The sequence below is a fragment of the Oratosquilla oratoria genome, chromosome 37, assembly GCF_046742065.1.
Source record: "Oratosquilla oratoria isolate Oo_2021 chromosome 37, ASM4674206v1, whole genome shotgun sequence".
In the NCBI taxonomy this organism is placed as follows: Eukaryota; Metazoa; Arthropoda; class Malacostraca; order Stomatopoda; family Squillidae; genus Oratosquilla; species Oratosquilla oratoria.
The window spans coordinates 12,900,617-12,927,410 of NC_134813.1; the positions used below are offsets into that span (position 1 = coordinate 12,900,617).

Sequence of the window (26,794 nt, forward strand, 5' to 3'; positions counted from 1 at the left end):
GAGGGAAAGATAGTTGCAGTGGGAAAGGCTAAGAAAATGACAGTGATGAATGAGGAAAATGGAGGAGAAATAAGGAAGGATGAAGTGAAGGCAGTTGTTAAGATGATGAAAGCAGGTATGGCACCTGGTCTGGATGGATGCCATGCAGAATGTCTAAAAAAAAGAAGGTACAGTGATGGTGGACTGGCTGGTGAGGTTATTTAATGTTTGCTGGAGAGAGGGTAGAGTGCCGGAGGACTGGAGGAGTACCTATATAGTTCCACTTTACAAGAGGAAAGGGGACAAGTGCGAGTGTAGTAGTTTCAGAGGGATTAGCTTGTTAAGTGTAGTTGGGAAGGCTTATGGGAGGATCTTGATTGAGAGGATTAGGAGAGGAAGAGAGGGAGTAATTGGTGAGGAACACTGTGAATTTAGGACAGGTAGAGGTTGCGTAGATCAGATTTTTGTGGTAAGACAGATATGTGAGAAAGCTATAGGAAAAGGTAAGAATGTTTTTGGGCTTTTATGGATTTGGAAAAGGCTTATGACAGGGTAGACAGGAAGGCACTGTGGGAGGTTTTGCAGTTATATGGGATAGCAAGAAAGCTTTTAGTAGCTGTCAGGAGTTTTTACAAGAGTAGTAGAGCATGTGTCAGGATTAGAAATGGAGAGTGAGTGGTTCGAGGTAAAGGAGGGACTTCGTCAAGGATGTGTTATGTCGCCCTGGCTGTTCAACTTATACATGGATGGGATGATGCAAGAGGTAGATGCAAGGGTGGTGGGTCAGGGATTGGAGATGTTTAAAGAAAATGGAGAAAAGTGGGAGGTGAGCCAGCTGTTGTTTGCGGATGACACTGCGCTTGTAGCAGAGGAGGGATTGAGGAAGTTGGTGACAGAGTTTGCAAGAGTGTGTGAAAGAAGAAAGTTGAAGATAAATGTGGGTAAAAGTAAGGTGATGAGATGTACAAGGGGTGAAAGTGGCAGCAGACTGGAAGTGAGCAAGGAGAGAGACTGGAGGAAGTGGATAGTTTTAGATACTTGGATGTGAATGTGGCAAGAAAGGGTGGAGTGGAAGTGGAGGTAGACTGTAGATTGAGAGAAACGAGTAAATGCCTTGATGGATTAAAAAGTGTAATGAAAAATAGACATTTGGGAATGGATGCTAAGAGGAGATTGTATGAAGGAGTGATTGTGCCAACAGCACTGTATGGGGCAGAAACATGGAACATAAAAGAGAAAGAGTTTGAATGTGTTTGAGATGAGATGTTTGAGAAGTATGAATAGGGGTTACTAGGGCAGATAGAGTGAGAAATGAAGAGGTGAGGAGGAGAATGGGGGTGGTAAGGGAGTTGGGAGATAGGGTGGATGAAAGAGTATTGGGATGGTTTGGACACATGGAAATGAGCGAAGAAAGACTAGTAAAAGAGGTATGGAAGGCAGATATGGAGGGAGTGAACATGAGGGGGCAACCTAGGATGAAATGAATGGATGGGGTGAAAGGGGCTTTGGGGAAGAGGGGAATGTCTGTTGAGGAAGGTCGAGAGAGGACAGAAGATATGGGTGAATGGAGAATGGTTGTATATGGATGATGTTGTGATGCATGAGGTGGAATGGGTGGGGGGATGGGGGGTGAGGTAGTATGTGTGAGAAAAAATTGACGCAGCCCAAAGGGATTTCTCCCCATCTTCTCCTTTTCTGCATGGGGGGACAGAGAGGGGGGTTGCCGATTTAATGAAGCAGCCTTGGTATGGATGTGCTGTGTCTTGCAACACTGCTTCTGATCCAGGGCAGTGGACAGGATGCAGGGATGACCCGTCATCCAGGAGGTGCCAAGATAAGAGGGAGGGTAGAAGTTGGAGGGGAATGGAGTGTATTAGGGATGGAATGGGTGGGAATGGTTTTTATGTCTTTGTTTTTTGGCAACCTCCCTTGTAAGGGGGAAAAAAGCCTTTGGTGTATGTATGTATGTACTCTTCTCTCAGCTTCTTGTACTCCTTTACTTTCTCACTTTAGCAGTTTACTCAAAGCACCTGTCCTTTTCTTCTTTTTCCATCTGTCATGATTTGTCATGTTGTTTTTGATTTGCTGTATCAAACCTGGTCACAAATTGATCAGTTCTATCGATCGAATTACCAATGTGCTTTATGCCTTTTCTTGGGAGATTTTCTATCTTACACTGAATATGAAATAAAGGCAAAATGCAAAATATGAATATTTTACTTACATGATATAATGTACATACAAAGTGAACTTACGAAAATATGAAAGGGTTTGAACAAGGGCACGAATTTGAGTTTCCATTTGGCACAGCACACAACCCTCTTTTTTATATGTGGGGCACATGAAAGGGCCAGTGGCAGATGCCATTTAGATACATCTATAGGCTTAGTCTGTTTCTATTTACTTGGCTATACACAATCTTTCCATTTCTTTATTTTTATGTGAAGGTCAACAATTTATCAATTGCTATCTATCTGAATCTTGTTAAGAAATAAGCATGATCTGTGATGGTGCTACTTTCCTAGGCCATCATTATTGTGGTGACCCTTGACCCTTTCAGCAATTCATTCCATTTGTGTACTCCACCATACTATGCAGCAAATCTCCTGCAACTGGTAATTTGATCAGAAGTAACCTGTTTTTATATTTCTATATCTCATTATCTAGATTAAGATAACCTAGTAGTGGTCGAATTCAACATCAGTTTGTGTAGTTGTATCATAATATAGCTATTAAGGGCAGTTACAATGTTATATAACTCTTGCAAGGGATATGTGGACTAACATTTACATAACGCAACTTATATAAGCTACAAGCTATTGCATTTCTTGCACATCCTTGTGTCATTTTATGACACATGAAATATCATGACACCATCTATCCTCCACTCTCAACTTACCTTTCACCAAAAAAATTATCTGATACTCCCCCACTCTCTCCCCTTAGAAAATGTACATCCAAAATTCTTCCTACTCTTCTCCTGGTTACCACTATATAGTCCATTAAAGCCCTATCTACCACCCCTCTGTCCACCACCCTCTCCCATGTGTACTTATGCTTGACTTTCTTTCAAAACACTGTATTTGTTGTCATCAACTCTCTAGACACATTGCCACCCTCATCTCTCCTCCACATTTTTTTCCTGGAAATCCACACTTCCTATCCACCCGTCTATTGGTACATCTCCTACCCTAGCATTGAGCTCTCCCAGTACCATTACACTGACATTTCTCCCTACATCCTCTATGAACTCATTTAAATCTATCCAAAAAGCCTCCTCTTTCCTCTACACTCTTTTCATCACCAGGTCCATATGCACTTACAAAAACCCACATAGTAATCATGGGTGACTTTAACTCCAAAAAAATATGTTGGGAAGAGATGACAGTGAAAGGTTGAGAGGACCTTTGGGGAAATACATTACCAGATATGACCATTGAATTTACAGTGACTCAGTGGGTAAAGGAAAGTACCAGATATAGAAACAATGAAGAACCATCGAGATTAAACTTAATGTTTACATCAGAGCCTGAAATTGTGGATTAAGTGGAATACAAAACACCAATTGAGAAGAGCTACCACATATTAATTGAGTTTGAACTAAAAGAGGAAATTGATTTGGGAAGAAATGAGAAACACAGAAAAGGTAGACTAATTTACAACAAAATGGATTTTGAGAAACAGAAAATTCTTTCAAAAAGTGAATTGGGAAAACTTCTTCAATGAAGAAACAAAGATGGAAGAGAAATGGAATATATTTAAAGAAATTTATAAAGAAGGAATAGATAAATATGTATCAAGGCAGAAGCAGGAAACAGTGTACATTAAGTGAGGTAAAAGATAGAAGAGACATAACTTGGAAATGATGGAAAAAGAACAGGTGAATGGCAGATATATATAAAACTGAGAAATGAATATGTGAAAACACACAGCAAACAAAAACAAAACTATGAAAAAGACATAATAGATCAATGTAAGGATCAACCTAGATTATTCTACAGGTATGTGAACAGTAAATTGAAAAATAAACAAGAAATAGTGAAACTGCGTTAAGGAAATGAGGAATATATAGAAGATGTAGAAATGGCAGAGCTTATGAACAAAATTTATATTTGTATTCACTATGCAAGAGGACACGGAAAGAAACTAAAAAAGGATAGTTACAGAAGAGATCTGAAAAGGAACAGCTTCCCACACAGAGTGATAGATACTTGGAACAAATTAGACAATGAAACAGTGTGTGCAAACACTATTCAAGATTTTAAGAAAAAACTTGATGCTGAGAGATACAAAGACGGGTCACCACGAGCATAGCTCTCTTCCCGTATAATACAGCTTGGTAAATACATAATTGGGAAGAAGAATAGGTAGAAAGATCCCCAATGAAAGAAAGAAATGTAACACAAAAAGAAATAAGGGACCAAGCAATAAACCTTGATGTCAGAAAATCACATGATCTGGATGGAATTGAGCTTGGATACTAAAAGAATGTATAGATGAGCTAGCAGACAAAATATTTAAGGTAATAGATTACTCACTCAAGGAAGGAAAGGTACCACAAGATTGAAAAAATGCAAATATTGTACCAATATATAAAGGGGAAGATAAGGAAGACTCAACAAACTGTAGACCGGTCTCCCTTACAAGCACAATAGCTAGAATATGTGAAAAAGTTATCAAAAGTAGATGGATTAAACATCTGGAAGAAAATAAGATACTAAATCCAAAATAACTTGGCTTTAGACAAGGAAGATCTTGTGCCACCAACTTGATTTGTTTTTATTCAAGGCTAGACATAATACAAGAAAGGGACGGATGGGCGGATCATGCTTTTCTAGATTTGTAAAAGGTATTTGATAAGGTACCTTATAGAAGACTAATAAGAAAACTTGAAACAATAGGTGTACAAGGAAAGTTAATGAAATGGATGGAAAATTTCTTGAACGGGAGAAAAATGAGGGTGGCAGTTAGAGACAAAAACTCATCCTGGGAAGAAATGATAAGTGGAGTCCCACAAGGTTCTGTACCAGCTCCGATAATGTTTGCCATATATATAAATGACATGGATGAAGGTGTTGAATGTTACATGAACTTCTTTGCAGATGATGCAAAACTACTAAAGAAAATAAGTACAGAGAAAGACTGCGAATGACTTTAGAGAGATCTGGACAAAGTCTGGAAATGGAACCAAAAGTGGGAAGTGAAATTCAACATCAAGAAATGCAGTGTAATGGACTTTGGAAAAGTAAGAATAGAATATCAGGGCAACATAAGGTTGGTACAAAGGAAGTAAAAAAAAGTTAGCTCAGAAAAGGATCTAGGAGTAATTATTAGCAGACATGTCACCAGACAAGCATAAAAACAAAATAGAGAAACCTACAATTTACTAAGAACAATAAAGGTGGCCTTTAACTACATGGATGAGGAAACTGTAAAGAAAATACTAGTCACGCTGATAAGGCCAAGATTGGAGTACACTGTGACACTATGAATATCCAACACAAAAAAAGAATATAAAGAAATTAGAAAGAATCCAAAGAACAATGACAAAGATGGCACCAACACTTTCAAAATTGACATATGAACAAAGATTGTCCAAACTGGAACTGCCAACCCTGGAACAAAGAGAAAGAGGAGATCTACTGGCCATTTCCAGAATCATGAAAAGGATGGAAGTCCTTGATAGAGAAGATGTATTCAAGTGGGAGAGAAAAAAAACAAGAGGACATGAAAAGAAATGCAAAAAGGATAGTTATAGAAGAGATCTGAAAAAACAATAGTTTTCCACACAGAGTGATAGATGTCTGGAAGAAATTGGGCAAAAAAATAGTATATGCAAAAACCAAGAATTCAAGAACAAACTAAATGTTGAGAGATACAAAGATGGGTCACTATGACCATAGCTCCTTTCCTGTATAATACAACTTGGTAAATACATCCCCCCCAGTTTCACATTTATCCACATTTACCTTGAATAAACCTCCTTCCATTCCACCAAACACTTACCTATCTCTTCACTTACTAGTATAGCCATCTCTTCTCTCCCTCGTCCTCTCTTCAGTCCTGACATCCTCCCAACTACACTCCCAGACTCAAACTCACCCCTCCCTTTCAATTTAGTTTCACTCAATGCAAACATATCCCTTTCTTCTTACAAACATACTGCCTATCTCTTCCCTTTTACTCTCATGTGTACCACATCCACACACATTAAAAGACCCAAACCTTAGGGTTCCGGTTGGATTTTTTTTTTTTTTTTTTTTTTTTTTTTTTTTTTTTTTGATAGGGATATACCCTTTGGGGCTACAGAGAGTAAGATGCCTAGTCCTCTCCCTGTCCCCATTTTTTTCACCTTATGACTCAAGTGCGAACACTCAGTGGTATTATTCTTTCTCCCCCTATCACAGGGTTTAGTGAAAAAGGAAATGAATATTCAGAGAGGTAGTACAGGACATTATTAAGAATGGGGGGACAGCATAATGGAGGGACATTTGCATTTTAATAAAATAGCATCTGTGCTCTATGAATAGAGGTTTCCTCTATCACAGACAAAATCTTGTGTGGCTCTGGTCTGTAGGGGTGCCTGATATAGGCCCTAAAGTATCAGTTGCATGGCACTAAGCAGCTTTTAACCCCACAATAACTTGCAGCCAATACACCAGACAGGGTATTTATAGACAGGGTAGTTTATATGATGAAGCTAACTCTATAAAAGTAAAGAACAATTTGCTCCCATTCTCCAAAGTTTATAGTAATGGATGATCATATAGAAATAAACAGGTCCATTTACTTCCCAAAGTTCACCGCAATGTTTTTTTTTTATTTATTTTTTTTTTTATTCTTGGACAGGAAGATCTTCAAAAGAGTGTTTGGCTGGTAGAGGAAGCAGAAAACATTTGGTCCACATATGATGCCACCTTCAACAATAACGCAATTGGTTCCAGATACATTGGAACATATGATGGAGTCATAGGCACCTTTCCTGGTGTCCAGCTTCAACCCATATATGACCCAAGACTTATGACCTGGTTAGTGGCTGTCGATTTTTTAACTTCATTTGTATGTTACTCTGCACTATATGAATATTGATTTTTTAAATCGAAATGTGCATTTAATACTTTGAATACAGGAATTTCCCCATTTTATAATTATTTTGCAGTAATCAGAATAAGATGAATAATATACGTTGGTCTTTTGGGAGTGTAGTGGCTGAGTAGACTATGGTGATAACATCTGGAGGGGAGAGGCTAAATGAATTGTGGTTTAAGACCAGTCAGTCTGTGTTTCTTTAGGTTTCATAACTAAAGATATCAACAAAAGTAACACAGCAATGTCCATGGCTGTACACTGTCATTTGAATTCCTCACATGATAAGCATTTTGTATAGATATTGCAGTGATCCCTCCCAAGCCTCCCATATCCAAACTAATTGGACACTTGGAACAAACTGGACAATGAAATAGTATGCGCAAAAACCATTCATGAGTTTAAAAACAAACTAGACACTGCAAGATACAAAGGCGGGACAACACGAGCATAGCTCCCCTTCCCGCAAAATACAACTAGGTAAAATACAACTAGGTAAATATGGTGGATTTTGGGAGTATTTGGATATGCAATGCACTATTACACACACACAACAACAGGTAGAGGAGAATGTAAAAGAAACAGTAATTAAGCTAATTAAAACAAAAGGAAAGGTGGGTGAGAGACACAGTGGTTTATGGTATCAAAGAAAAACATATAATGTCTACAAATACCAGCGAGAAAAAGAAAAGAAAGAAATTGTTAAGGAAATACTGAAAGTGGTTCAGGACGAGGGTCAAGAGCTGGACAAGGAAGTCGATGACGTGCATAGATGGGCACATACTCTAGAGAAAAACACTATAGGCCATTGAAAATCAAACTAAGGAGTCAAATGATAGCTGAAGAGATACTATTGAAAGCGGCAAAACTAGCTAACAGTGAAAATTATAAAAATGTGTGGATAAAAAAGGAAATGAGCAAAGAGGAAATAGAGAAAGATAAGGCACTAAGAAATGAAGCTAATGAAAAAAAAGAAAAACGAGAGAAGAATGGAGACTGAAAAAAAAAAAAAATTAGGGGAGTACTGGATCTGAGGCTGAGAAAATGGTACATCAGACAAAAAGAAACTTAAACCAAAAAAGAGAAGGAAAAAATTATAAGTGGTATACACAATCATGGATGGTATAATTTCTGGAATAAATGAATTAAACAACTATTTGTTAATAGAGAAACCAGACGTAATGGGAATTGTGGAGACAAAATTGAAAGGTCCCATATCATCAAATATGGTGGGACAAGGTCTTTACAACCATTGGGCAAAAAACAGAATGGATAAATGGGGAGGAGTCATGTTATTGACTAGAAAGAGCTTAAATATCATAGAGATAACAGAAGAAGATAATATGGAAATGATTATGATTAAAGTTGTAAATAGTAATATGAAAAGTAGAAAATTTATAGTAGTATATGTGCCCCCCAAAACACAGGCTTGGTCTGATAGTGATCATTCCAAATTACTGGAAGACACAAAGAATGCATTATCTGAGTTACTGATAGATGGAGGAAACAGTAATTATGGATGACTTTAATGCAAAGGTAATAAATTGGGAAGAAATGACAGTAAAAGGTAGAGAGGAACTCTGGGGTAACACTCTATTGGATATCACCATTGACTATACATTGACTCAATGGGTCAAGGAAAATACCAGATATAGAAACAAGGAAGAACCGTCGAGACTAGACCTATTATTCATATCTGAACCTGAAATCATGGACAATATGAATTATATACAAGACACCAATTGGGAAGAGTGACCACATACTAATAGAGTTCGAACTTCAAGAACAAAATGATGTGAGAAGAAATGAGAAACATAGAGAAGGAAGATTAATGTACAACAAAACGGACTTTGTAAAACTTAGAAAAAAAAATCAAAATGCTAACTGGGAAAAATTTTCAAATGAAGAAACAAAGATGGAAGAGAAATGGAACATATTTAAAGAAAAATACAAGGAGGGAACAGATAAATATGTACCAAAGAAGAAACAAAAAAGGATTTACATAAAATGTTGGTATAATAAAAAATGTAGTGATGCTAAAGATAGAAGAGACAAAGCCTGGAAAAGATGGAAAAAAGACAACAACAAAAAATGTCATACATCAAACTGTGAAATGAATATGTAGATATATGCAGGGAGGAAAAAAGAAACTACAAAAAAGATACAGTAGATAAATGCAAGGACCCATCTAAACTATTTTACAGATATGTAAATGATATACTAAAAGACAAACACGAAATAGTGAAACTGCATAAAGGAAATAAAGAATGTATAGATGATGTAGAAATGGCTGAAGTTATAATTAGGCATTTTAGGTTTGTATTTACAGTTGAAACCTCACAAATTTGGGATGAAGGACAATGAGGAAGATCCCCTAAAATGAAAGAAATAAAGGTGACACAGAAAGAAATAAAGGACCAAATAAAAAACCTTGATGTCAGAAAGTCACACGGGCCTGATGGAATTGCAAACTGGATATTAAGAGAATGTGTAGATGAACTAACGGACATAATACACAAGATAATTGACGTCTCACTCAAAGAAGGAAAAGTACCACAAGATTGAAAAAATGCAAATATTGTACGAATATACAAAAGAGGAGATAAAGAAAATCTGTGAAAAAGTTAATAGAAAAAAATGGATTAAACACTTGGAAGAAAACAAAATACTAAATCCTAAACAATTTGGTTTTAGAAGTGGAAGATCATGTGCCACAAACTTAATATGCTTTTACTCAAGATTAATAGAAATAATACAAGAAAGAGACGGATGGGTAGATTGTGCTTTCTCGGACTTACAAAAAGCTTTTGACAAAGTACCACACAAAAAGTTACTAAGAAAAATTGAAATAATAGGTGGAATACAAGGAAAGTTATTGGAATGGATGAAAGATTTCTTGAACAGAAGAAAAATGAGTGTGGTACTTAGAGACAAGAATTCAAATTGGGAAGATATGATAAGTGGAGTCACTTAAGGCTCTGTATTGGCTCCAATAATGTTTGCTATTTATGTAAATGATATGGATGAAGGTGTGGAATGTTATATGAACTTCTTTGCAGATGATGTGAAACTACTTAAGAGAGTAAGTTCAGAGGAAGACTGCAAATCTTTTCAAGAAGACCTACACAAAGTCTGGAAATGGAGTCAGAAGTGCAAAGTGAACTTCAACATAAAGAAATGTAGCATTTTGGAATTTGGAAAAAGCAAAAATAGAATATCATGTCAATATAAAATTGGTACAAAGGAGGTTAAAAAAAGTAAACTCGGAAAGGGACCTAGGAGTAACTATCTCAAATGATGACACCAGACAAACACATCAACAAATTAGTCGGAGAAACTTTCAACTTATGAAGATCAATGAAAGTAGCCTTTGATTACATGGATGAAGAAATGGTTAAGAAAATACTAGTTACACTGATAAGACCAAAATTGGAATATGCTGTGACACTATGGTCACCTAGTTCCAAAAAAATATAAAGAAACTAGAAAGAATTCAAAGAATAAAGGCAAAGATGGCATCAACACTCCAATTTGACATACAAACAAAGATTGGATAAACTAAACCAACCCTGGAATAAAGAAGAGAAAGAGGTGATTTGATAACCATCTACAGAATTATGAAAGGGATGGAAATTCTTTATAGAGATGACTTACTAAAGTGGGACAGAAGAAAAACAAGAGGACACGAGAAGAAACTTAAGAAGGACAGTTACAGAAGAGATCTGAAAAAGAATAGCTTCCCACACAGAGTAATAGATATCTGGAACAAACTGAATGAGGAAACAGTGAGTGCTAAAACTATACATGACTTTAAGAACAAACTAGATGTGGAAAGATACAAAACCAGGTCACTACGAGCGTAGCTCTCTTCCCGTAAAATACAATTAAGTAAATACACACACACATCTCCACTTTGCCACTTCAGTACTAAGTTTTCAGTTCTGAAAGAACAGAATTGGTATACATTACACATAAATCATGTAATAATTGAAAGATTCAGATAATGGCAGTTCAGACATGGTAGGAATTGCTGTACTGTGAATATATTATGATCACCAAGGAGGAAAATCCCAAAAATTTCTCTGATTTGCAGGTACCAGCAAGCAGTTGTCAACAAAGCTGAACATCCAACAGTGACAGTGACAACTCCCTATTTTGATAGCATCATATCAGGAATGGTGGTAACAGTAGCTACACCCCTGCAACGCCAAAACATGGATGTTGAAGCGGTGCTGGCAGCTGATTTCACACTTCAGTTTATGGTGAACAAATTCATTGAGGCATTGCCAGCATGCAGAAATAAATATACGTGAGTATATGGTTGAGGTTACATTGATAGACCATTACTAGATCAGTTTTGTAGTTGCATGAGTATTCATGCATAGAAATGTAAGACACTAAATTTCAATCTTTATAAGAATGAAGAGAGAGAGACATAATCATATACAGATGCACTAAATCCAAAGTGTAAACATGTCTAATTGTCTTATGATGACAATAATTGATGCCTTTAGTTTCACTGACCTGCATTCTTTGCAAGACAGAAATACAGAAAGAGAATTCCTAGTCACTCTCTATGACATCCATGAGGACATTCCAGTGACATTCATATGCCCCCCCACCACCACTACCACAGAAACAGCCACTGTACAGTATGATAATAATCACTACTTCAAGCTTCACTGACTGTAAACCAGCAATGGTCCTTGGGCTCTCCCATAGAAATAATGAGGACGATTGTGTTTTGTATTAATGTGGAACTGATTTAGTCACTGGCATAAACTACAGTGAGACCTCTCATTAACGGACATTAATTAGCTGTGTTTCTGGTGTTTTCACTGTGTTTTCAGTGTTTTGGTGCTGTTGTTTAGTGTGTACAATCCTTATGCCACCCAAAAACCACTCCAAAACACCGAAAACACAGCAAAAGCACCGCAAACACAGCTTATTAATTTCCGTTAACGAGAGGTCTCACTGTATTAGTAAGAGGGGAATGATCACCAGAAGTATATAAAGAGATCTTGAGCCCAGTCCAGAGACAGAGTGACCACCTCTTAGGGCTGTAACTCCAGATGGACGCATTTACCTAATTGTAGTATACAGGAAAGGAGCAACAACTCATTGGTTCCAGTCTCCTATTCTCTATTTTTTTTTTCATACATACATACATACATACATATGCCTTTTTTTCCCCAAAAAAGAAAAAGGCATAAAATCATTCCCACCCATTCCATCCCTAAATACACTCCACTCCCCTCCACCCTCCCTCCCATCTTAGCACCTCCTGGATGAAGGGTCATCCCTGCACCTTGTCCACTGCCCTGGGTCAGAGGCAGTGTCGCAAGTCACAGCACATCCACAGCAAGGCCACTTCATTAAATCAGTGACCCCACCCTCTCCGTCCCCCCATGCATAAAAGGAGAAGATGGGGAGAAATCCCTTCGGGCTGCATCAAATTTTGCTCACACATACTCCCTCACCCCCCATCCCCCCACCCATTCCACCTCATGCATCACAACATCATCCATATACAACCATTCTCCATTCACCCCTGTCTTCTGTCCTCTCCCATACTTACTCAACAGATATTCCCCTCTTTTTTTTTTCATACCAAGCCTTAAATTCATGTACAGTTCCAACTTAATCTGTATCCTTGATTTCCAATTATCATATTTAGATTTGAAATCATATATTGTTTGAGCTTGGGCTTTATCACTTCCTGAGCTATTCCAAGTAATTATGCAGTTATATGGAAAACTATAAGGGAGTTGATGGGTTTTGAAGGTGAGTGGCATAAGGAGGAGTCTCTCTGAAGTCTATCTCACAAGACCGCCATTTGCAGGTACCTGTCATTGGTTCCCCATTGTACTCTTGATATAATTTTTTGTCATTCTCAAACATATAGATTCTTTATTTACAGGTGCATGCTTGTGGATGAAAGTGGTTATGTGGTTCTCCACAATAGTTTCTACAACACAACCTCTTGTAGCTCAGAGGAGGGCAGAGCTAAGAATATAACAGCAGCCCATATTACTAAACTTGAACCTGACATTGGTAAGGACAATTTTTAGTTCATATCTTGTTACAATGATATATATATATATATATATATATATATATATATATATATATATATATATATATATATATATATATATATATATATACAGACACACACACATACATATATACCGGTACATGTGAAGAGGATAGGGAAGGAAAGGTAGTTGTAGTGGGAAACCCTAAGTAAATGACAATGATGAATGAGGAAAATTGAGGAGAAATAATGAAAGATGAGGTGAAAGCAATTATTGAAATGATGAGAGTAGGTAAGGCACCTGGGTTGGATGGGTGTCATGTGGAGTATAAAAAAATAATAGAAGGGGAGATGGAGATCTTGCGAAGGCAGATGCGCAGAGTGGGTGGGGGTGTTGGCATGTAGATGATAGTTGGAGCATTGTAGTGTTGGCTTGTAGAAGATGATTGCTGACTGTTGGTGCAGTGATGTGCAGAACACAATGCAGTGTTGGAGAAGGGAGGTCTTCCAACTAGTGTGATGGTGAAGTAGGAGGTCATCCGACTCGTCTTGGTGTTGGCATGGAGGTGGCGGGTGTCGTGGATGCTGGAGAATGCTGCAAAGAGGGTTCTCCTCATAGATGCTGGAGAATGCCGCAAAGAGGGTTTTCCTCATAGTAGATGCTGGAAATTGCTGCAATGAGGGTTTCCTCGTAGTAGATGCTGGAGAATGCCGCAAAGAGGGTTTTCCTCATAGTAGATGCTGGAGAATGCCGCAAAGAGGGTTTTCCTCATAGTAGATGCTGGAAATTGCTGCAATGAGGGTTTCCTCATAGTAGATGCTGGAGAATGCCGCAAAGAGGGTTTTCCTCATAGTAGATGCTGGCGAATGCTGCAAAGAGGGTTTTCCTCATAGTAGATGCTGGAGAATGCCACAAAGAGGGTTTTTCTCATAGTAGATGCTGGAAATTGATGCAATGAGGGTTTCCTCATAGTAGATGCTGGAGAATGCTGCAAAGAGGGTTTTCCTCATAGTAGATGCTGGAAATTGCTGCAATGAGGGTTTCCTCATAGTAGATGCTGGAGAATGCCGCGAAGCAATGCAGTGGTGGTTCATAGTAGGATGGTAGATGAAGATGGATTTGCTCGTAGTGCTTGTATGATAGAATGAATCAGTGCAGTGGTGCTTCTAAGTAGGATGCTAGATGATGCAGCTAAGAGAGATTTCCTCATATTGCTTCTTGATTTCGTGAAGATCTTAGCACTGGTAGATGGGTATGTTAAAAAAGAGCCACTGTTGTAGAATTGTAGTTTTGGGGGAATGGTAGAGTTGTTGTTTTGGAAATCCCTCACTACTGCCAAATGTAAATGTATACTTCTATCTACAGAGACAAAGTCTGAGCAGTGTCTTTTCTTCACTGATTCCAGTATTCTTTCTGGTTTCTACATACAATGGTCCTATATGATGATCATTGCATAAAAAGAAAGGGTTTTGGTTGAGCAACAATGATAGGCATTGGACAGTCACCCTTCTCATTGTAGTTGAGTAGTGCATCAGGGCATTTCCCCAAAACGGTAGTAAGGCCTTTTGTTCAAGTGCTAGTGGCTTCTATTGTTTGAGCAGGTGTTGCCTACAAGCCTGGTCTTCAGATCACAAGGAATAATTGAATGTCCCTTGGGAGAATCCGAGACATGAAGAATATCCCAGCACATGCAAACAATGTTGCTGATGCACTTTCATAAAATGTACCCATAACTGCTGTTGCAGTAATTCACAACTTCTCCCTGTGAGATTTATCCAAAGCTCAACATGAGGACCCTCTTTAGTCTGCTGTCATTTATGCCTTAGAATCTGGCAATGATGCTTCCTTGCCAAAATTGCCTGTACTTCTGTCTCAAATCTCCTTGTAAGACTAAATGTTCTCACTCATAACGTGAAAAGTGTTTGAGCAAGATGTGACACAGTTAGTAATCCCTGAGTCCCTAGTCCCTGTTGTTTTATCTCTTGCTCATGATTCCCACCAAGCTGGACACCCAGGTTGTGGCAAAACTCTGGCTATGGCTCGCAAGAAATATCATTGGCCTAGAATGTGTTTAGACATTCCCACTCATGTACCCCAGTGCAAATTTTGTGCTCAGAACAAAGGTTCTACTCACACTGCTCCTATTCTAGAGTATTCTACTCCTTCTTGCCCCTTCGACACTATCACCATTGATCTCTTGCAATTGCCCCATAGCACTCAAGGCTCAGTATACATTCATGTATGTGTTGATCACTTTAGCCATTTTGTGATGTCGGCTCCCTTGCATAATAAATCTGCTCCAGTTGTTGCTCATGCTCTAGTTTCCCATGTTTTCTGTCCTTACACTACTCCTTCAGTGTTGCTTAGCGACAATGGGACTGAGTTTAAGAATGAGGTCATAGCCAACATTTGCAAACAATACATCACCCAGACTTTTGTAACTGCTTATCATCCCTCCTCTAATGGTCTGGTGGAGCAGATGGATAGGAAAGTACTTGACATCCTAAGGCACATTGCTAGTGATCTGCAGGAAACCTGGGAAGACTGGCTACCTCATGTCAGTGCCTGCATTAATAGCACTATCAATGTAGCAACGAGAAAGACACCTAATTTTGCCATTTATGATTCTGAGGAGAGGCTTCTGTATGATCTTTTGGATAGTCCTGTTCATTGTCTCTATATTGCATACCATTTATGATTCTGTCAAAGAGAAACTTTAGGAATCTAGATCAAACATGATACAGAAACAACATAGTAAGGCTACACCTGTTTCCATCCAAGTGGGTGATCATGTATTTAAACAAATGCCTGAGTGAGTCTAAGCTAAACAACAAGTTTACTGGTCCTTTTCTGGTGACACAGAGGCTTCATTCTAATAAGTTCATGGTTTTTGACCCATCTCAGGGACTTAGTGAGGTTCTGCATTCTGATAGGCTAAAGAAGACACAGGTGCCCATAAATGAGATATGAAGATGGGACACCACGAGCATAGCTCCCCTTCCCGTAAAATACAACTAGGTAAATACAACTAGGTAAATACCTGCATTTACCCAGCCTTCCCCAGGGCCCAATGTTCCCACTATGTTACCCCCTGTACATCACTCATATCATCTACATTCAAAAGGTACATTACCTTGATGGTCAAGTAAGACTATTGTATATATATGTGTTGCTGTGAACCTTTTGTCATTGTAATTGCTATCAATTAGAGTGTAAATATTGGGCAGCCTCATTTATGCCAAGCATAACCGCAGGGATTTGATCTATCTTTTCTATAGCTATTTTGTATTTGTCTGCCAAATGTATGGTTATTATTTTCCCATTGTCCTATGTCTTATGGTATAGTTCATATGTATATTTGTATCATGTCCTGGATGTCTGGCAATTTATGTCATATTCTTTTATCTACTGGCACCAGTATATGTGGAAGTATTTATTGTATATGTATATCCTGTGTCTATTGCCATCATTTATGTGCCATTGTGTTTGGTCTCCTCAGTGAGGTCACCAAGAGGTAGTGGCCAAGCTATGTAGTAGTCAGAAGTATTGTGATTACAATATTATATAATGTATTTGTAGCACTATGTAAATATGTGAAAGTATGTACCTCCTAGCAGTTTTGTGCTAATATATTTCCTGCACAATTGAGCATGTCCATGCTGTGTAAGGCAGTATTGTTCCTGCTTCGGTTGAGGGCACACACTCATGCCTTATTTCTATATAAATAATAATTGTGTCAGAGCATTATATCTATAGTTAACCCACCATTATATTCCCCTGTAAAGTGGAACTATACAGGCACTCCTCCAGTTCTCTGGCACTCTCCCCTCTTTTAGACAAACATTAAGTAACATCATCAGCTAATACACCATCACTGTACCTCCCTTTTTTAGACACTCCACATGACACCCATCCAACCCAGGTGCCTTAGCTGCTCTCATCATTTTAATAACTGTTTCCACCACATCTTTCCTTATTTTTCCTCCATTTTCCTCATTTATCACTGTCATTTTCTTAGTGCTTCCCACTGCAACTACCTTTTCCACTCTATCCTCTTTCACATTTAGCAACTTCTTAAAATAATCTGCCCATCTTCCTCTTACTGCCATCTCTTCCATTATCATCTTTCCATCTGCACCTTTCACCTTTTCTTCTGTACTTGATTTGACTCCTCTTCCTCTTAATTTCTTTCCAAAACATCTTTTTATTACTTTCAAAATTTTCTGTCATACTCTTACCTCATTTCACATTGCTTTCCTCTTTGCTTCCTTTATCTTATGCTTTACTTCTCTTTGTACCTCTTAAATGATTCTCTCATCCTATTTTGCAACCAATTTGTGAATGCTTGCTTCTCTTCAACAACCTTCTTTGCTTCATCATCCCACCACTCACTGCCCTTCCTTCTATTTCCTCTCATCCTCTTTGTTCCACACACCAACTTTGCACACCTTTTGACTCCCTTCTTGAACCATCCCCATTCCTCCTCTACTCCTAGTTCTATTCTATCCTTCACTCCCTCCCACTCCTCCCTCAATTTCTTCTTGTACTCCTTTTCTTTCTTATTTAAGCAGTTTACTTTAAGCATCTCCCTACCTTCTGTCCTTTTCCTCTTTCTCCACCTATCCTCCACTCTCAACTTACCTTCCACCAAAAGCTGGTCTGATGTTTCCCAACTCTCTCCCCTTAGAACATGTACATCCATAACTCTACTCTTCTGGTTACCACTATGTAGTCCATTAAAGCCCTATCTACCACCCTTCCATCCACCACCCTCTTCCATGTGTTCTTATGCTTGACTTTCTTCCTAAACACTGCATTTGCTATCATTGACTCTCTAGACACATCACCATCATCTCTCCACTACAATTTTTTCCTTGAACTCCACACTTCCCAACTACTCCATCTATTGGTTCTTTTCCTACCTTAGCATTAAGATCTCCCAACACCACTACATTGATATTTTCCCAAAACCCCACTATGCACTCATTTAAATCTATCCAAAAAGCCTCCCTTTTCTCTACACTCTTCTCACTACCAGGCCCATATGCACTTACAACCCACATCTCCCTTCCCAGTTTCATCTTCATCCTCATTAACCTTAACCCCTTCCATACGGTGCCGCACACGTAGGCGTCATGAGGAGCAAGTGGATTCGCGACGCTGCCATATCGGCGTCTTGATTATATTTATTGTAGTCGCCCCTGTGTTTTTACATTCTCCCAAATGCGCCCTGAATCCCATTCTCTGTGGTTTTCAAAATTCGCGGGTGAAAGAGAGAACGATCGATATAAGCGGTGACTATATTTTATGATGCGAATATTATTTCGTTACGTCATACGGCTGGCATTGGCTGCTGCCCGCGAGATTTAAGTCCCGTACTGAAGTGGTTAAAGTGACCTCCTTCCACTCCACCACATGTTTACCCATCTCATCACTTACTAGTATAGCTACCCCTTTTCTTCCTCATCCTCTCTTCACTCCTGACACCCAACTACATTCCCAAACTCAAATTTGCCCCTCCCTTTCAACTTAGTTTCACTCAATGCCAACATATCCATCTTTGTTCTCATAAACACACTGCCCATCTCTTCCCTTATACGCTCACCTGTACCACATCCATGCACATTAAAAGACCCAAACCTTAGGGTTCTGGTTGGAAAGCTCCTCCTAGACCCTCTTATGCCTTTGCTTTTGTTAGGAATGCCCCCTTTGGAGTGGCAGAGTAGGATGCTTAGTCCTATCCCCGTCCCTTTTTTGTCACCTTTTACAACTAAGTGGGAACACTGCAGCAGTATTCTTCTCCCCTACCACAGAGTTTGGGAAAAAAAAGAAATAAATACTCAGAGAAGTGGTACAGGATAGTATTAAGAGTGGGGGAACTCACAGTATAATAAAGTATCATAATTTCTCCATGAATAGATATTTTCTCTACCACAGACAAATTTATGTGTGGCTCTGGTCTGTATCAGCTGCATGCTACTGAGCAGCTTTTAACCTCACAATAACATGCAGCAAATACCCCAGACAGGGGTATTGTAAGTTGTAAGTAGTTGTAAGTACTGAAATAAATCAGCCTAGATGCAATGATTCATGTCTGTCATAATGTCTAAAATGTTGTTTTCTCTCTTTCAAGCACGAGACCTCATAAAGGAAGGCTTTCTGAAGCGTCGTGGATGTGTTGACTATGCACGGGACATTAAGTACTATTTCTGGAAGCTTCAGCTCAGCTACCCAGACAAGAGCTTCTTTTCACATAACCTGTCGGGACTTGAATATGCCATCCTCTCTCTTCCCTACACATCACTTCATTTAGTATTAATGAAGCCCCAACCCATTTTCCAGCATTGCCACTGTGCCCTCTCTCTTGTGAGTAATAATAGATATCAAACTTTTATTATATCAGCTTTTGTCAGTGTTTCAGATGCAAAGCTTTGGAACCATTTAAGTTCATTATATTGAAAGAAAGGAGACATAAAAACAAATTAAAACCCACAGAATAAGAGAAAAAATTCTTCTGTAACTATGTAAGGACATTGCAAAATGAATAAACAACAGAAAGAAAACTGAAAGACACACAAAAACTATATATGGGAAAATATGTAACAAACATGTGAAGCAAAGTAAAAAATATTAACAACTCAAAAGTAACCTACCTCCCACCCATGAACCAGTTGGAGCATCTTAAGGAAAATCCCATCACCAAAACAGATGTGCAGTGTTATCAACAAACACTTTTTCAAAACAGTTTTCAAACTCACACTCCAGAAAATAATAGGATTACCAAAAAGATATGGAGAGTAAAACCAGATGCAGATACCATCTTTCCCTTTTCCAAGAAAGATGTAGAAAAATTAATAGTAAATTAAAAATTCCCATGCAGAATGTCACATCAATAGTTCCTTGATGTGTGAGCAGAAGGACAAGAAAGTAATCAATCAATCTGTTCCCCTTGGTCTCTTTTGCAAAAGACCTGTGGCCTTAAGGTAATCAGCAACAGCCTCTGGGCAGGGTCATAAATCATTCAGGGAAGATGAATTGGGTTGTCTAGGGATTGTTAGTGTGTAGTATGAGCTGTTCTGTGTCCTCTATGTTGTGGCTGCATATAGGGCTGTTTGAATCTGTGGCCAGGCCTATATTCTGTTTTGGTACTGTTTTAATGTTTTAAAGTTGGCAGACCCAATGCTTTTTGTCATGCTGGAGTTCATAGGTTTGCTGAATATCAATAATTTACTTCTTTTTAATGCAGAAACAATTCAGTAGTTTTCTCTTTTGTTCACTGTGACAAGGATGATATTAATATTACATGAGTTCTCTGTGTTATTTAATATTGCAAAGACTGCTCAGATTGCATAAATAACATGTCATCACACCCATAGGAAGACATGGAGCACCACCAGGCATGCGTTGACACCTGTAGAAGAACTTGTGAATGTCCTTGCATTGCGGATGAGCACACGCAACCATGTAGTACAGGCATTGAGGATGATGTACACAGGTGAGGTATTCAAATTTGAGTGAAGATTGATGCAAGAACACTTTAGAATTTATCAATTGTAGGACAGCATTCTATAATGCTTCCAAAAAAGTATTATTACACTTTTAAAAGAGGTATTTATTGTGCCACTAGATACCAGAAGAATGACTTTGATGGGAGAGTGAATGACAATGCTATAACTCAAGAGGATAAACAATTACCACTGACAGAGGTGAAAACTGGAGAACCACTTGGGTTGGGTAGCTGTCATGAGGGATGCCTGACAGAGGCTGATGTAAATTATAGTGGAATGGTTGATGAAATTGTTTCATGTGCGTCTAAGGGAAGGATGAGGAGGAAGGGATATCATACAACAAAATAGTGGGAATAAATGAGCTGCAGCTATCAGGCACTCTTGTTGCTGTTTTGATGCATGCCTTTCAACTAAGGTACTGAGATGGGAGGGGTGTTAAATGGGTTTTAATATATATGAAGTGGATGTGTGATTTAACTTAGAGTAACAGACAGGACCTCATGAGCATGTAGTGGGGTGGCAAATAAAGGTCTCACTACATGTAAAAAAATATGTTAGGTAACACATTCATCAAAACACTGCAGTCAAGAAATGCATGCATACAGTTTGGAGGCAAAGTTACAACTGAATACCAAGCCTTGGCTTCGTGGGAAACATATATAGTTTACTTGGTTCTCCTTACAGAAGGTGCACAGATTGTAATAAATTAATACAATTTAGTAAAATTAATGTCCAACAAAATCTATGATAATTATGTAATGGGAAAACACAAACACAATTGAATAATTCACAAGTATAATACACAACAGTAACTGTATGATGCTATAATGCAGTACATAAACATAATATACACAATGGTATGATACAATCACAAGCATTGCTCCTTTTCCTCCTTACCAGGGAGGTAGCCAAAGTCTCTCTCATCTCAGCTCCTCATGGATGACAAGTCATCCCAGTATCCCACCCACTACCCTGGGTCAGAAGCAATGCAGCAAGACACAGCACATCCACAGCAAGGCCATTTCACTTAATCAGTGACACCCCCTCTTCATCCCCTCTTGCTAGGTAAATACATACACATACCAAATACTTTTTTCCCCCCTTATAAGGGAGGTAGCCAAAAAAACAAAGGCATAAAACCACTCCCACCCATTTCATCCCTAATACACTCCACTCCCCTCCACCCTCTTCCCTCCCTTTTATCTTGGCACCTCCTGGCATCCTTGCACCTTGTCCACTGCCCTGGGTCAGAAGCACTGTCGCAATACACAGCACATCCACAGCAAGGCCACTTCATTAAATTGGTGACCCCCCCCTCTCTGTCCCCTCATGCAGAAAAGGAGAAGACGGAGAGAAATCCCTTCGGGCTGCGTCATATTTTTCTCACATATACTATCTCACCCCCATTCCACCTCATGCATCACAACATCATCCATATACAACCATTCTCCATTCACCCCTGTCTTCTGTCCTCTCCCATCCTTCCTCAACAGACATTCCCCTCTTCCACAAAGCCCCTTTTACCCCATCCATCTCATCCTAGGTCACCCCCTCATGTTCACTCCTTCCACTTCTGCCTTCCACACCTCTTTTACTAATCTTTCTTCACTCATTCTTTCCATGTGTCCAAACCATCCCAATACTCTTTCATCCACCCTATCTCCCAACTCCCTTTCCACCCCTGTTCTCCTCCTCACCTCCTCATTTCTCACTCTATCCAGCCTAGTAACCCCTATCATACTTCTCAAACACCTCATCTCAAACACATTTAAACTCCTCTCTTCCTCACTTATGTTCCATGTTTCTGCCCCATACAGTGCTGTCAGCACAATCACTACTTCATACAGTCTCCTCTTAGCATCCATTCCCAAATGTCTATTTCTCATTACACTTTTTAATCCATCAAGGCATTTACTCGCTTCTCTCAATCTGCATTCTACCTCCACCTCCACTACTCCCTTTCCTGCCACAGTTGCACCCAAGTATCTAAAACTATCCACTTCCTCCAGTCTCTCTCCCTTAATACTCCCTTCCAGCCTGCTGCCACTTTCACCCCTTGTACATCTTATCACCTAACTTTTACCTACATTTATCTTTAACTTCCTTCTTTCACACACTCTCCCAAACTCTGTCACTAACTTCCTCAATCCCTCTTCTGATCTTGCTACAAGCACAGTGTCGTCCGCAAACAACAGCTGGCTCACCTCCCACTTTTCTCCATTTTCTTTAGTCATCTCCAATCCCTGACCCACCACCCTTGCATTTACATCTCACACCACCCCATCCATGTATAAATTGAACAGCCAGGGCAACATAACACATCCCTGACGAAGTCCCACCTTTACCTCAAACCACTCACTCTCTCCATTTCTAATCCTGACATATGCTCTACTACTTTCATAAAAACTCTTAACAGCTCCTAAAAGCTTTCCTCCTATCCCGTATATCTACAAAACCTCCCACAGTGCCTTCCTGTCTACCTTGTCATAAGCCTTTTCCAAATCCATAAAAGACCAAAAAGCATCCTTACCTTTTCCTAAAGCTTTCTCACATATCTGTCTTACCACAAAAATCTGATCCATGCAACCCCTACCTGTCCAAAACCCACACAGTTCCTTACCAATTACTCCCTCTGTTCCTCTCCTAATCCTCTCAATCGAAACCCTCCCATAAGCCTTCCCAACTACACTCAACAAACTGATACCTCAGAAACTGTTACACTCACACTTGTCCCCTTTTCCCTTCTAAAGTGGAACTATACAGGCACTCCTCCAATCCTCTGGCACTCTACCTTCTTTTAGACAAACATTAAACAACCTCACCAGCCAGTCCACCATCACTGTACCTCCCTTTTTTAGACACTCCACATGACACCCATCCAACCCAAGTGCCTTACCTGCTCTCATTATTTTGATAACTGCTTTCACCTTATCTTTCCTTATTTCTCCTCCATTTTCCTCATTCATCACTGTCATTTTCTTAGCACTTTCCACTGTAACTACCTTTCCCTCCCTATTCTCCTTCACATTTAACAACTCCCTTAAATACTCTGTCCATATTCCTCTACTGCCTGCCATCTCTTCCATTATCATCTTTGCATCTGCACCTTTTACCTTTTCTTCTCTACTTGATTTGCCTCCTCTTCCTCTCTTAATTTCCTTCCAAAACATCTTTTTATTACTTTCAAAAATTTGTCATACTCTTACCACATTTTACATCTGCTCTCCTCTTTGCCTCCTTTATTTTATGCTTTATTTCTCTTTTCTTTGTATCTCTCATATGATTATCTCATCCTATTTTGTAACCAATCTATGAATGCTCATTTCTTCTCTTCTGCAACCTTCTTTGCTTCCCCATCCTACCAGTCACTACCCTTCTTTCTATTTTCTCTCGTCCTCCTTGTTCCACACACCAACTTTGCACACCTTGTGATTCCCCCCTTGAAACATCCCCATTCCTCCTCCACTCCTAGTTCAACTCTATCCTTCACTCCCTACCATTCCTCTCTCAGCTTCTTCTTGTACTCCTCCTTTTCTTTCTCATTTAAGCAGTGGGTGGGGGATGGGGGGTGAGGAAGTATGTATGAGAAAAAAATTGACGCAGCCCGAAGGGATTTCTCCCCGTCTTCTTTTCTGCATGGTAGGACGGAGAGGGGGGTCGCCAAATTTATGAAGCGGCCTTGCTGTGGATGTGCTGTGTCTTGCGACACTGCTTCTGACCCAGGGCAGTGGACAAGATGCAGGGATGACCCGTCATCCAGGATGTGCCAAGATAAGAGGGAGGGAGGAGGGGAGTGGAATATACAGGAAATGAAATGGGTGGGAGTGGTTTCTATGCCTTTTTCTTTTTGGCAATCCCCCGTGTAGGGGGAAAAAGCCTTTGGTATATGTATGTATGTACTTTAAGCACCTCCCTACCTTCTGTCCTTTCCCTCTTTCTCCATCTATCCTCCACTCTCAACTTACCTTCCACTAAAAAATTATCTGATATCCCCCTACTCTCTCCCCTTAAAACATGCACATCCAAAACTCTTCCTACTCTTCTCCGGGGTACCACTATATAGTCCATTAAAGCCCTATCTACCACTCTTCCATCCACCACCCTCTCCCATGTGTCCTTATGCTTGACTTTCTTCCTAAACACTGTATTTGCTATCATCAACTCTATAGACACATCTCCACCATCAACTCTGCACTACAATTTTTTCCTGGAACTCCACACTTCCCAACCACTCCATCTATTGGTGGGGTGGTAAGAAAGGTAAACACAAGAGTACTAGGCAAAGTTATGGAGTTGGCGGGTGAAGGTAGAGGGAAGTGGGAGATGAGACAATTGTTTCCAAAGTCATCATGACAATGCACTTGTGGATGATTCTTAAGATAGACTAAAGCAGTTGGTGACAGAGTTTGGAAGGGTAGGGGAGATGAAAGGTGAGAGTAAATGTGGACAAAAGTAAAGTGACAAAATGTACAAAGATGATGGTAAGTTGAATGTAAATATTAAGGTTGATAGGCTGGAGAATGTGAAAAATTTGAAGTATATGGGGTTGCATGTGGCTGTGAAGAGAGTGGTAGGTGAATTATAGAACAATAGAACAGAGAAAGCAATTTAACCACTTCACTCCGCGCCAAAATCTTGTGGGCAGCATTAGCTGCCAGACGTACGATGTTGCGTCATAATACTCACAACATAAAAAATAGTCTCCACTTATATCTATCGTTCTCTCTTTCACCCGTGAATTTTGATAACCATAGAAAATGTGACGAAGCCAGTTTAGAGAGTATGTCAGTTACACAGGGACAACTACAATAAATATAATCAAGATGCCGATATGGCAGCCTCGTGTATCCACTTGCTCCTCATGCCGCCTATGTAGGCGGCACCGTATGGAAGAGGTTAAGGAACACGATAGGTGTTACAAGAGTGGATAGAGAGAGAAAGGTGATGGTGAGACAAATTATTGGGGTGGAAAGGTGTAAGAAATAGTAGATCAAAAAGTACTGAGATGGTTTAGGTAAATGAAGAAGATGGAGTGAGGAAAGACTAGCAAAAAGAGTATGGAAAGCAGAAATGAATGAAATGAACTTCCAAGGAACACCAAGAATGAGATGATTGGATGGGGTGAAGGGAGTCTTTAATGGACCAGGAATGTTTGTTGGGTAAGGAAGAGAGAGTGTAAAATCAATTCAGTACCCCAGGTCTCTCTTGCAGGAAACTCATAGCTCCTAGGTAACTGGCAACAGGCCCTGGTCTGGCCCAGAGGCTGCTCAGTAATGATATACTCATATTGTGTTGTTGTTTTGGAATAGCTGCAGTTTACTTTCAGTTGGTATAAAGTTTACATGTCATAATTAATACTCATAATCATCCTTTTTTACACTAAAGGATTAAACTGCCAGCTTGTTCCCCGACTGGAGCCGTTGATTCTGTGATACGTGATGTAAGAAATATCAAGAAACCATGTAACAACTATGAATGCAGTACACGACCAAGAGAACAGTAAGATATATACTATTATTATTTTTATTATTATTATCTTAGATATATGTGTGTATATATATATATATATATATATATATATATATATATATATATATATATATATATATATATATATATATATGAGGTCCCACATGGAGAAGTGTCCCATGCGACACAATGGCCGGTTTTGAGTTACGCACATATAACACTATTTTGCGCCGGCCGAGCGAGCGTGAGGTTTTCACTTTGTTTTAGGAGCGTTTCAACCATATTGCAGGTCATGTTTTGTCCTTTCCGACATGCTCGGATTGAAGTAGAAGGGCCAAAATAGTGTTATATGTGCATAACTCAAAACCGGCCAGTGTCGCATGGGACACTTCTCCATGCGGGGCCTCATATATATACTGTATATATATATATATATTATATATATATATATATATATATATATAAAGAAAATAATGCGGTAGAGAATGGCATGATAAATAACCTCAGATAGGAAATATATGTTCCAGTGATCCAAGCTAGAAAATGTGTAATGTTTTTTTCTCTCTTTTTCTTTTCTTTCTTTTTTATGGTTATAATTCTAGTAACTAGATTCTAGTTGATGAAAAAATATGTTTTTAACTATGGTTATAATTTTGTGTCTTTGTTTTTTCTTCTTCTTCTTCCTCCTTTTTTTATGTACTCCTGTCTCTGTGG

The 26,794-nt window shown here is 39.1% G+C and overlaps 1 protein-coding gene across 4 annotated transcripts in view; it reads left to right on the plus strand.

The window, feature by feature from the left end:
• LOC143019524 (VWFA and cache domain-containing protein 1-like) overlaps positions 1–26,794 on the plus strand; it is a 124,687-nt gene that overhangs the window by 90,086 nt on the left and 7,807 nt on the right. For all 4 annotated transcript variants that reach the window (XM_076175210.1, XM_076175212.1, XM_076175211.1 and 1 more), the window contains 6 exons: positions 6,829–7,007; positions 11,159–11,374; positions 12,986–13,119; positions 19,237–19,469; positions 20,480–20,598; positions 25,997–26,110. In XM_076175210.1, the coding sequence (XP_076031325.1) occupies positions 6,829–7,007; positions 11,159–11,374; positions 12,986–13,119; positions 19,237–19,469; positions 20,480–20,598; positions 25,997–26,110 (995 nt within the window). The remainder of the gene's footprint in view (positions 1–6,828; positions 7,008–11,158; positions 11,375–12,985; positions 13,120–19,236; positions 19,470–20,479; positions 20,599–25,996; positions 26,111–26,794) is intronic.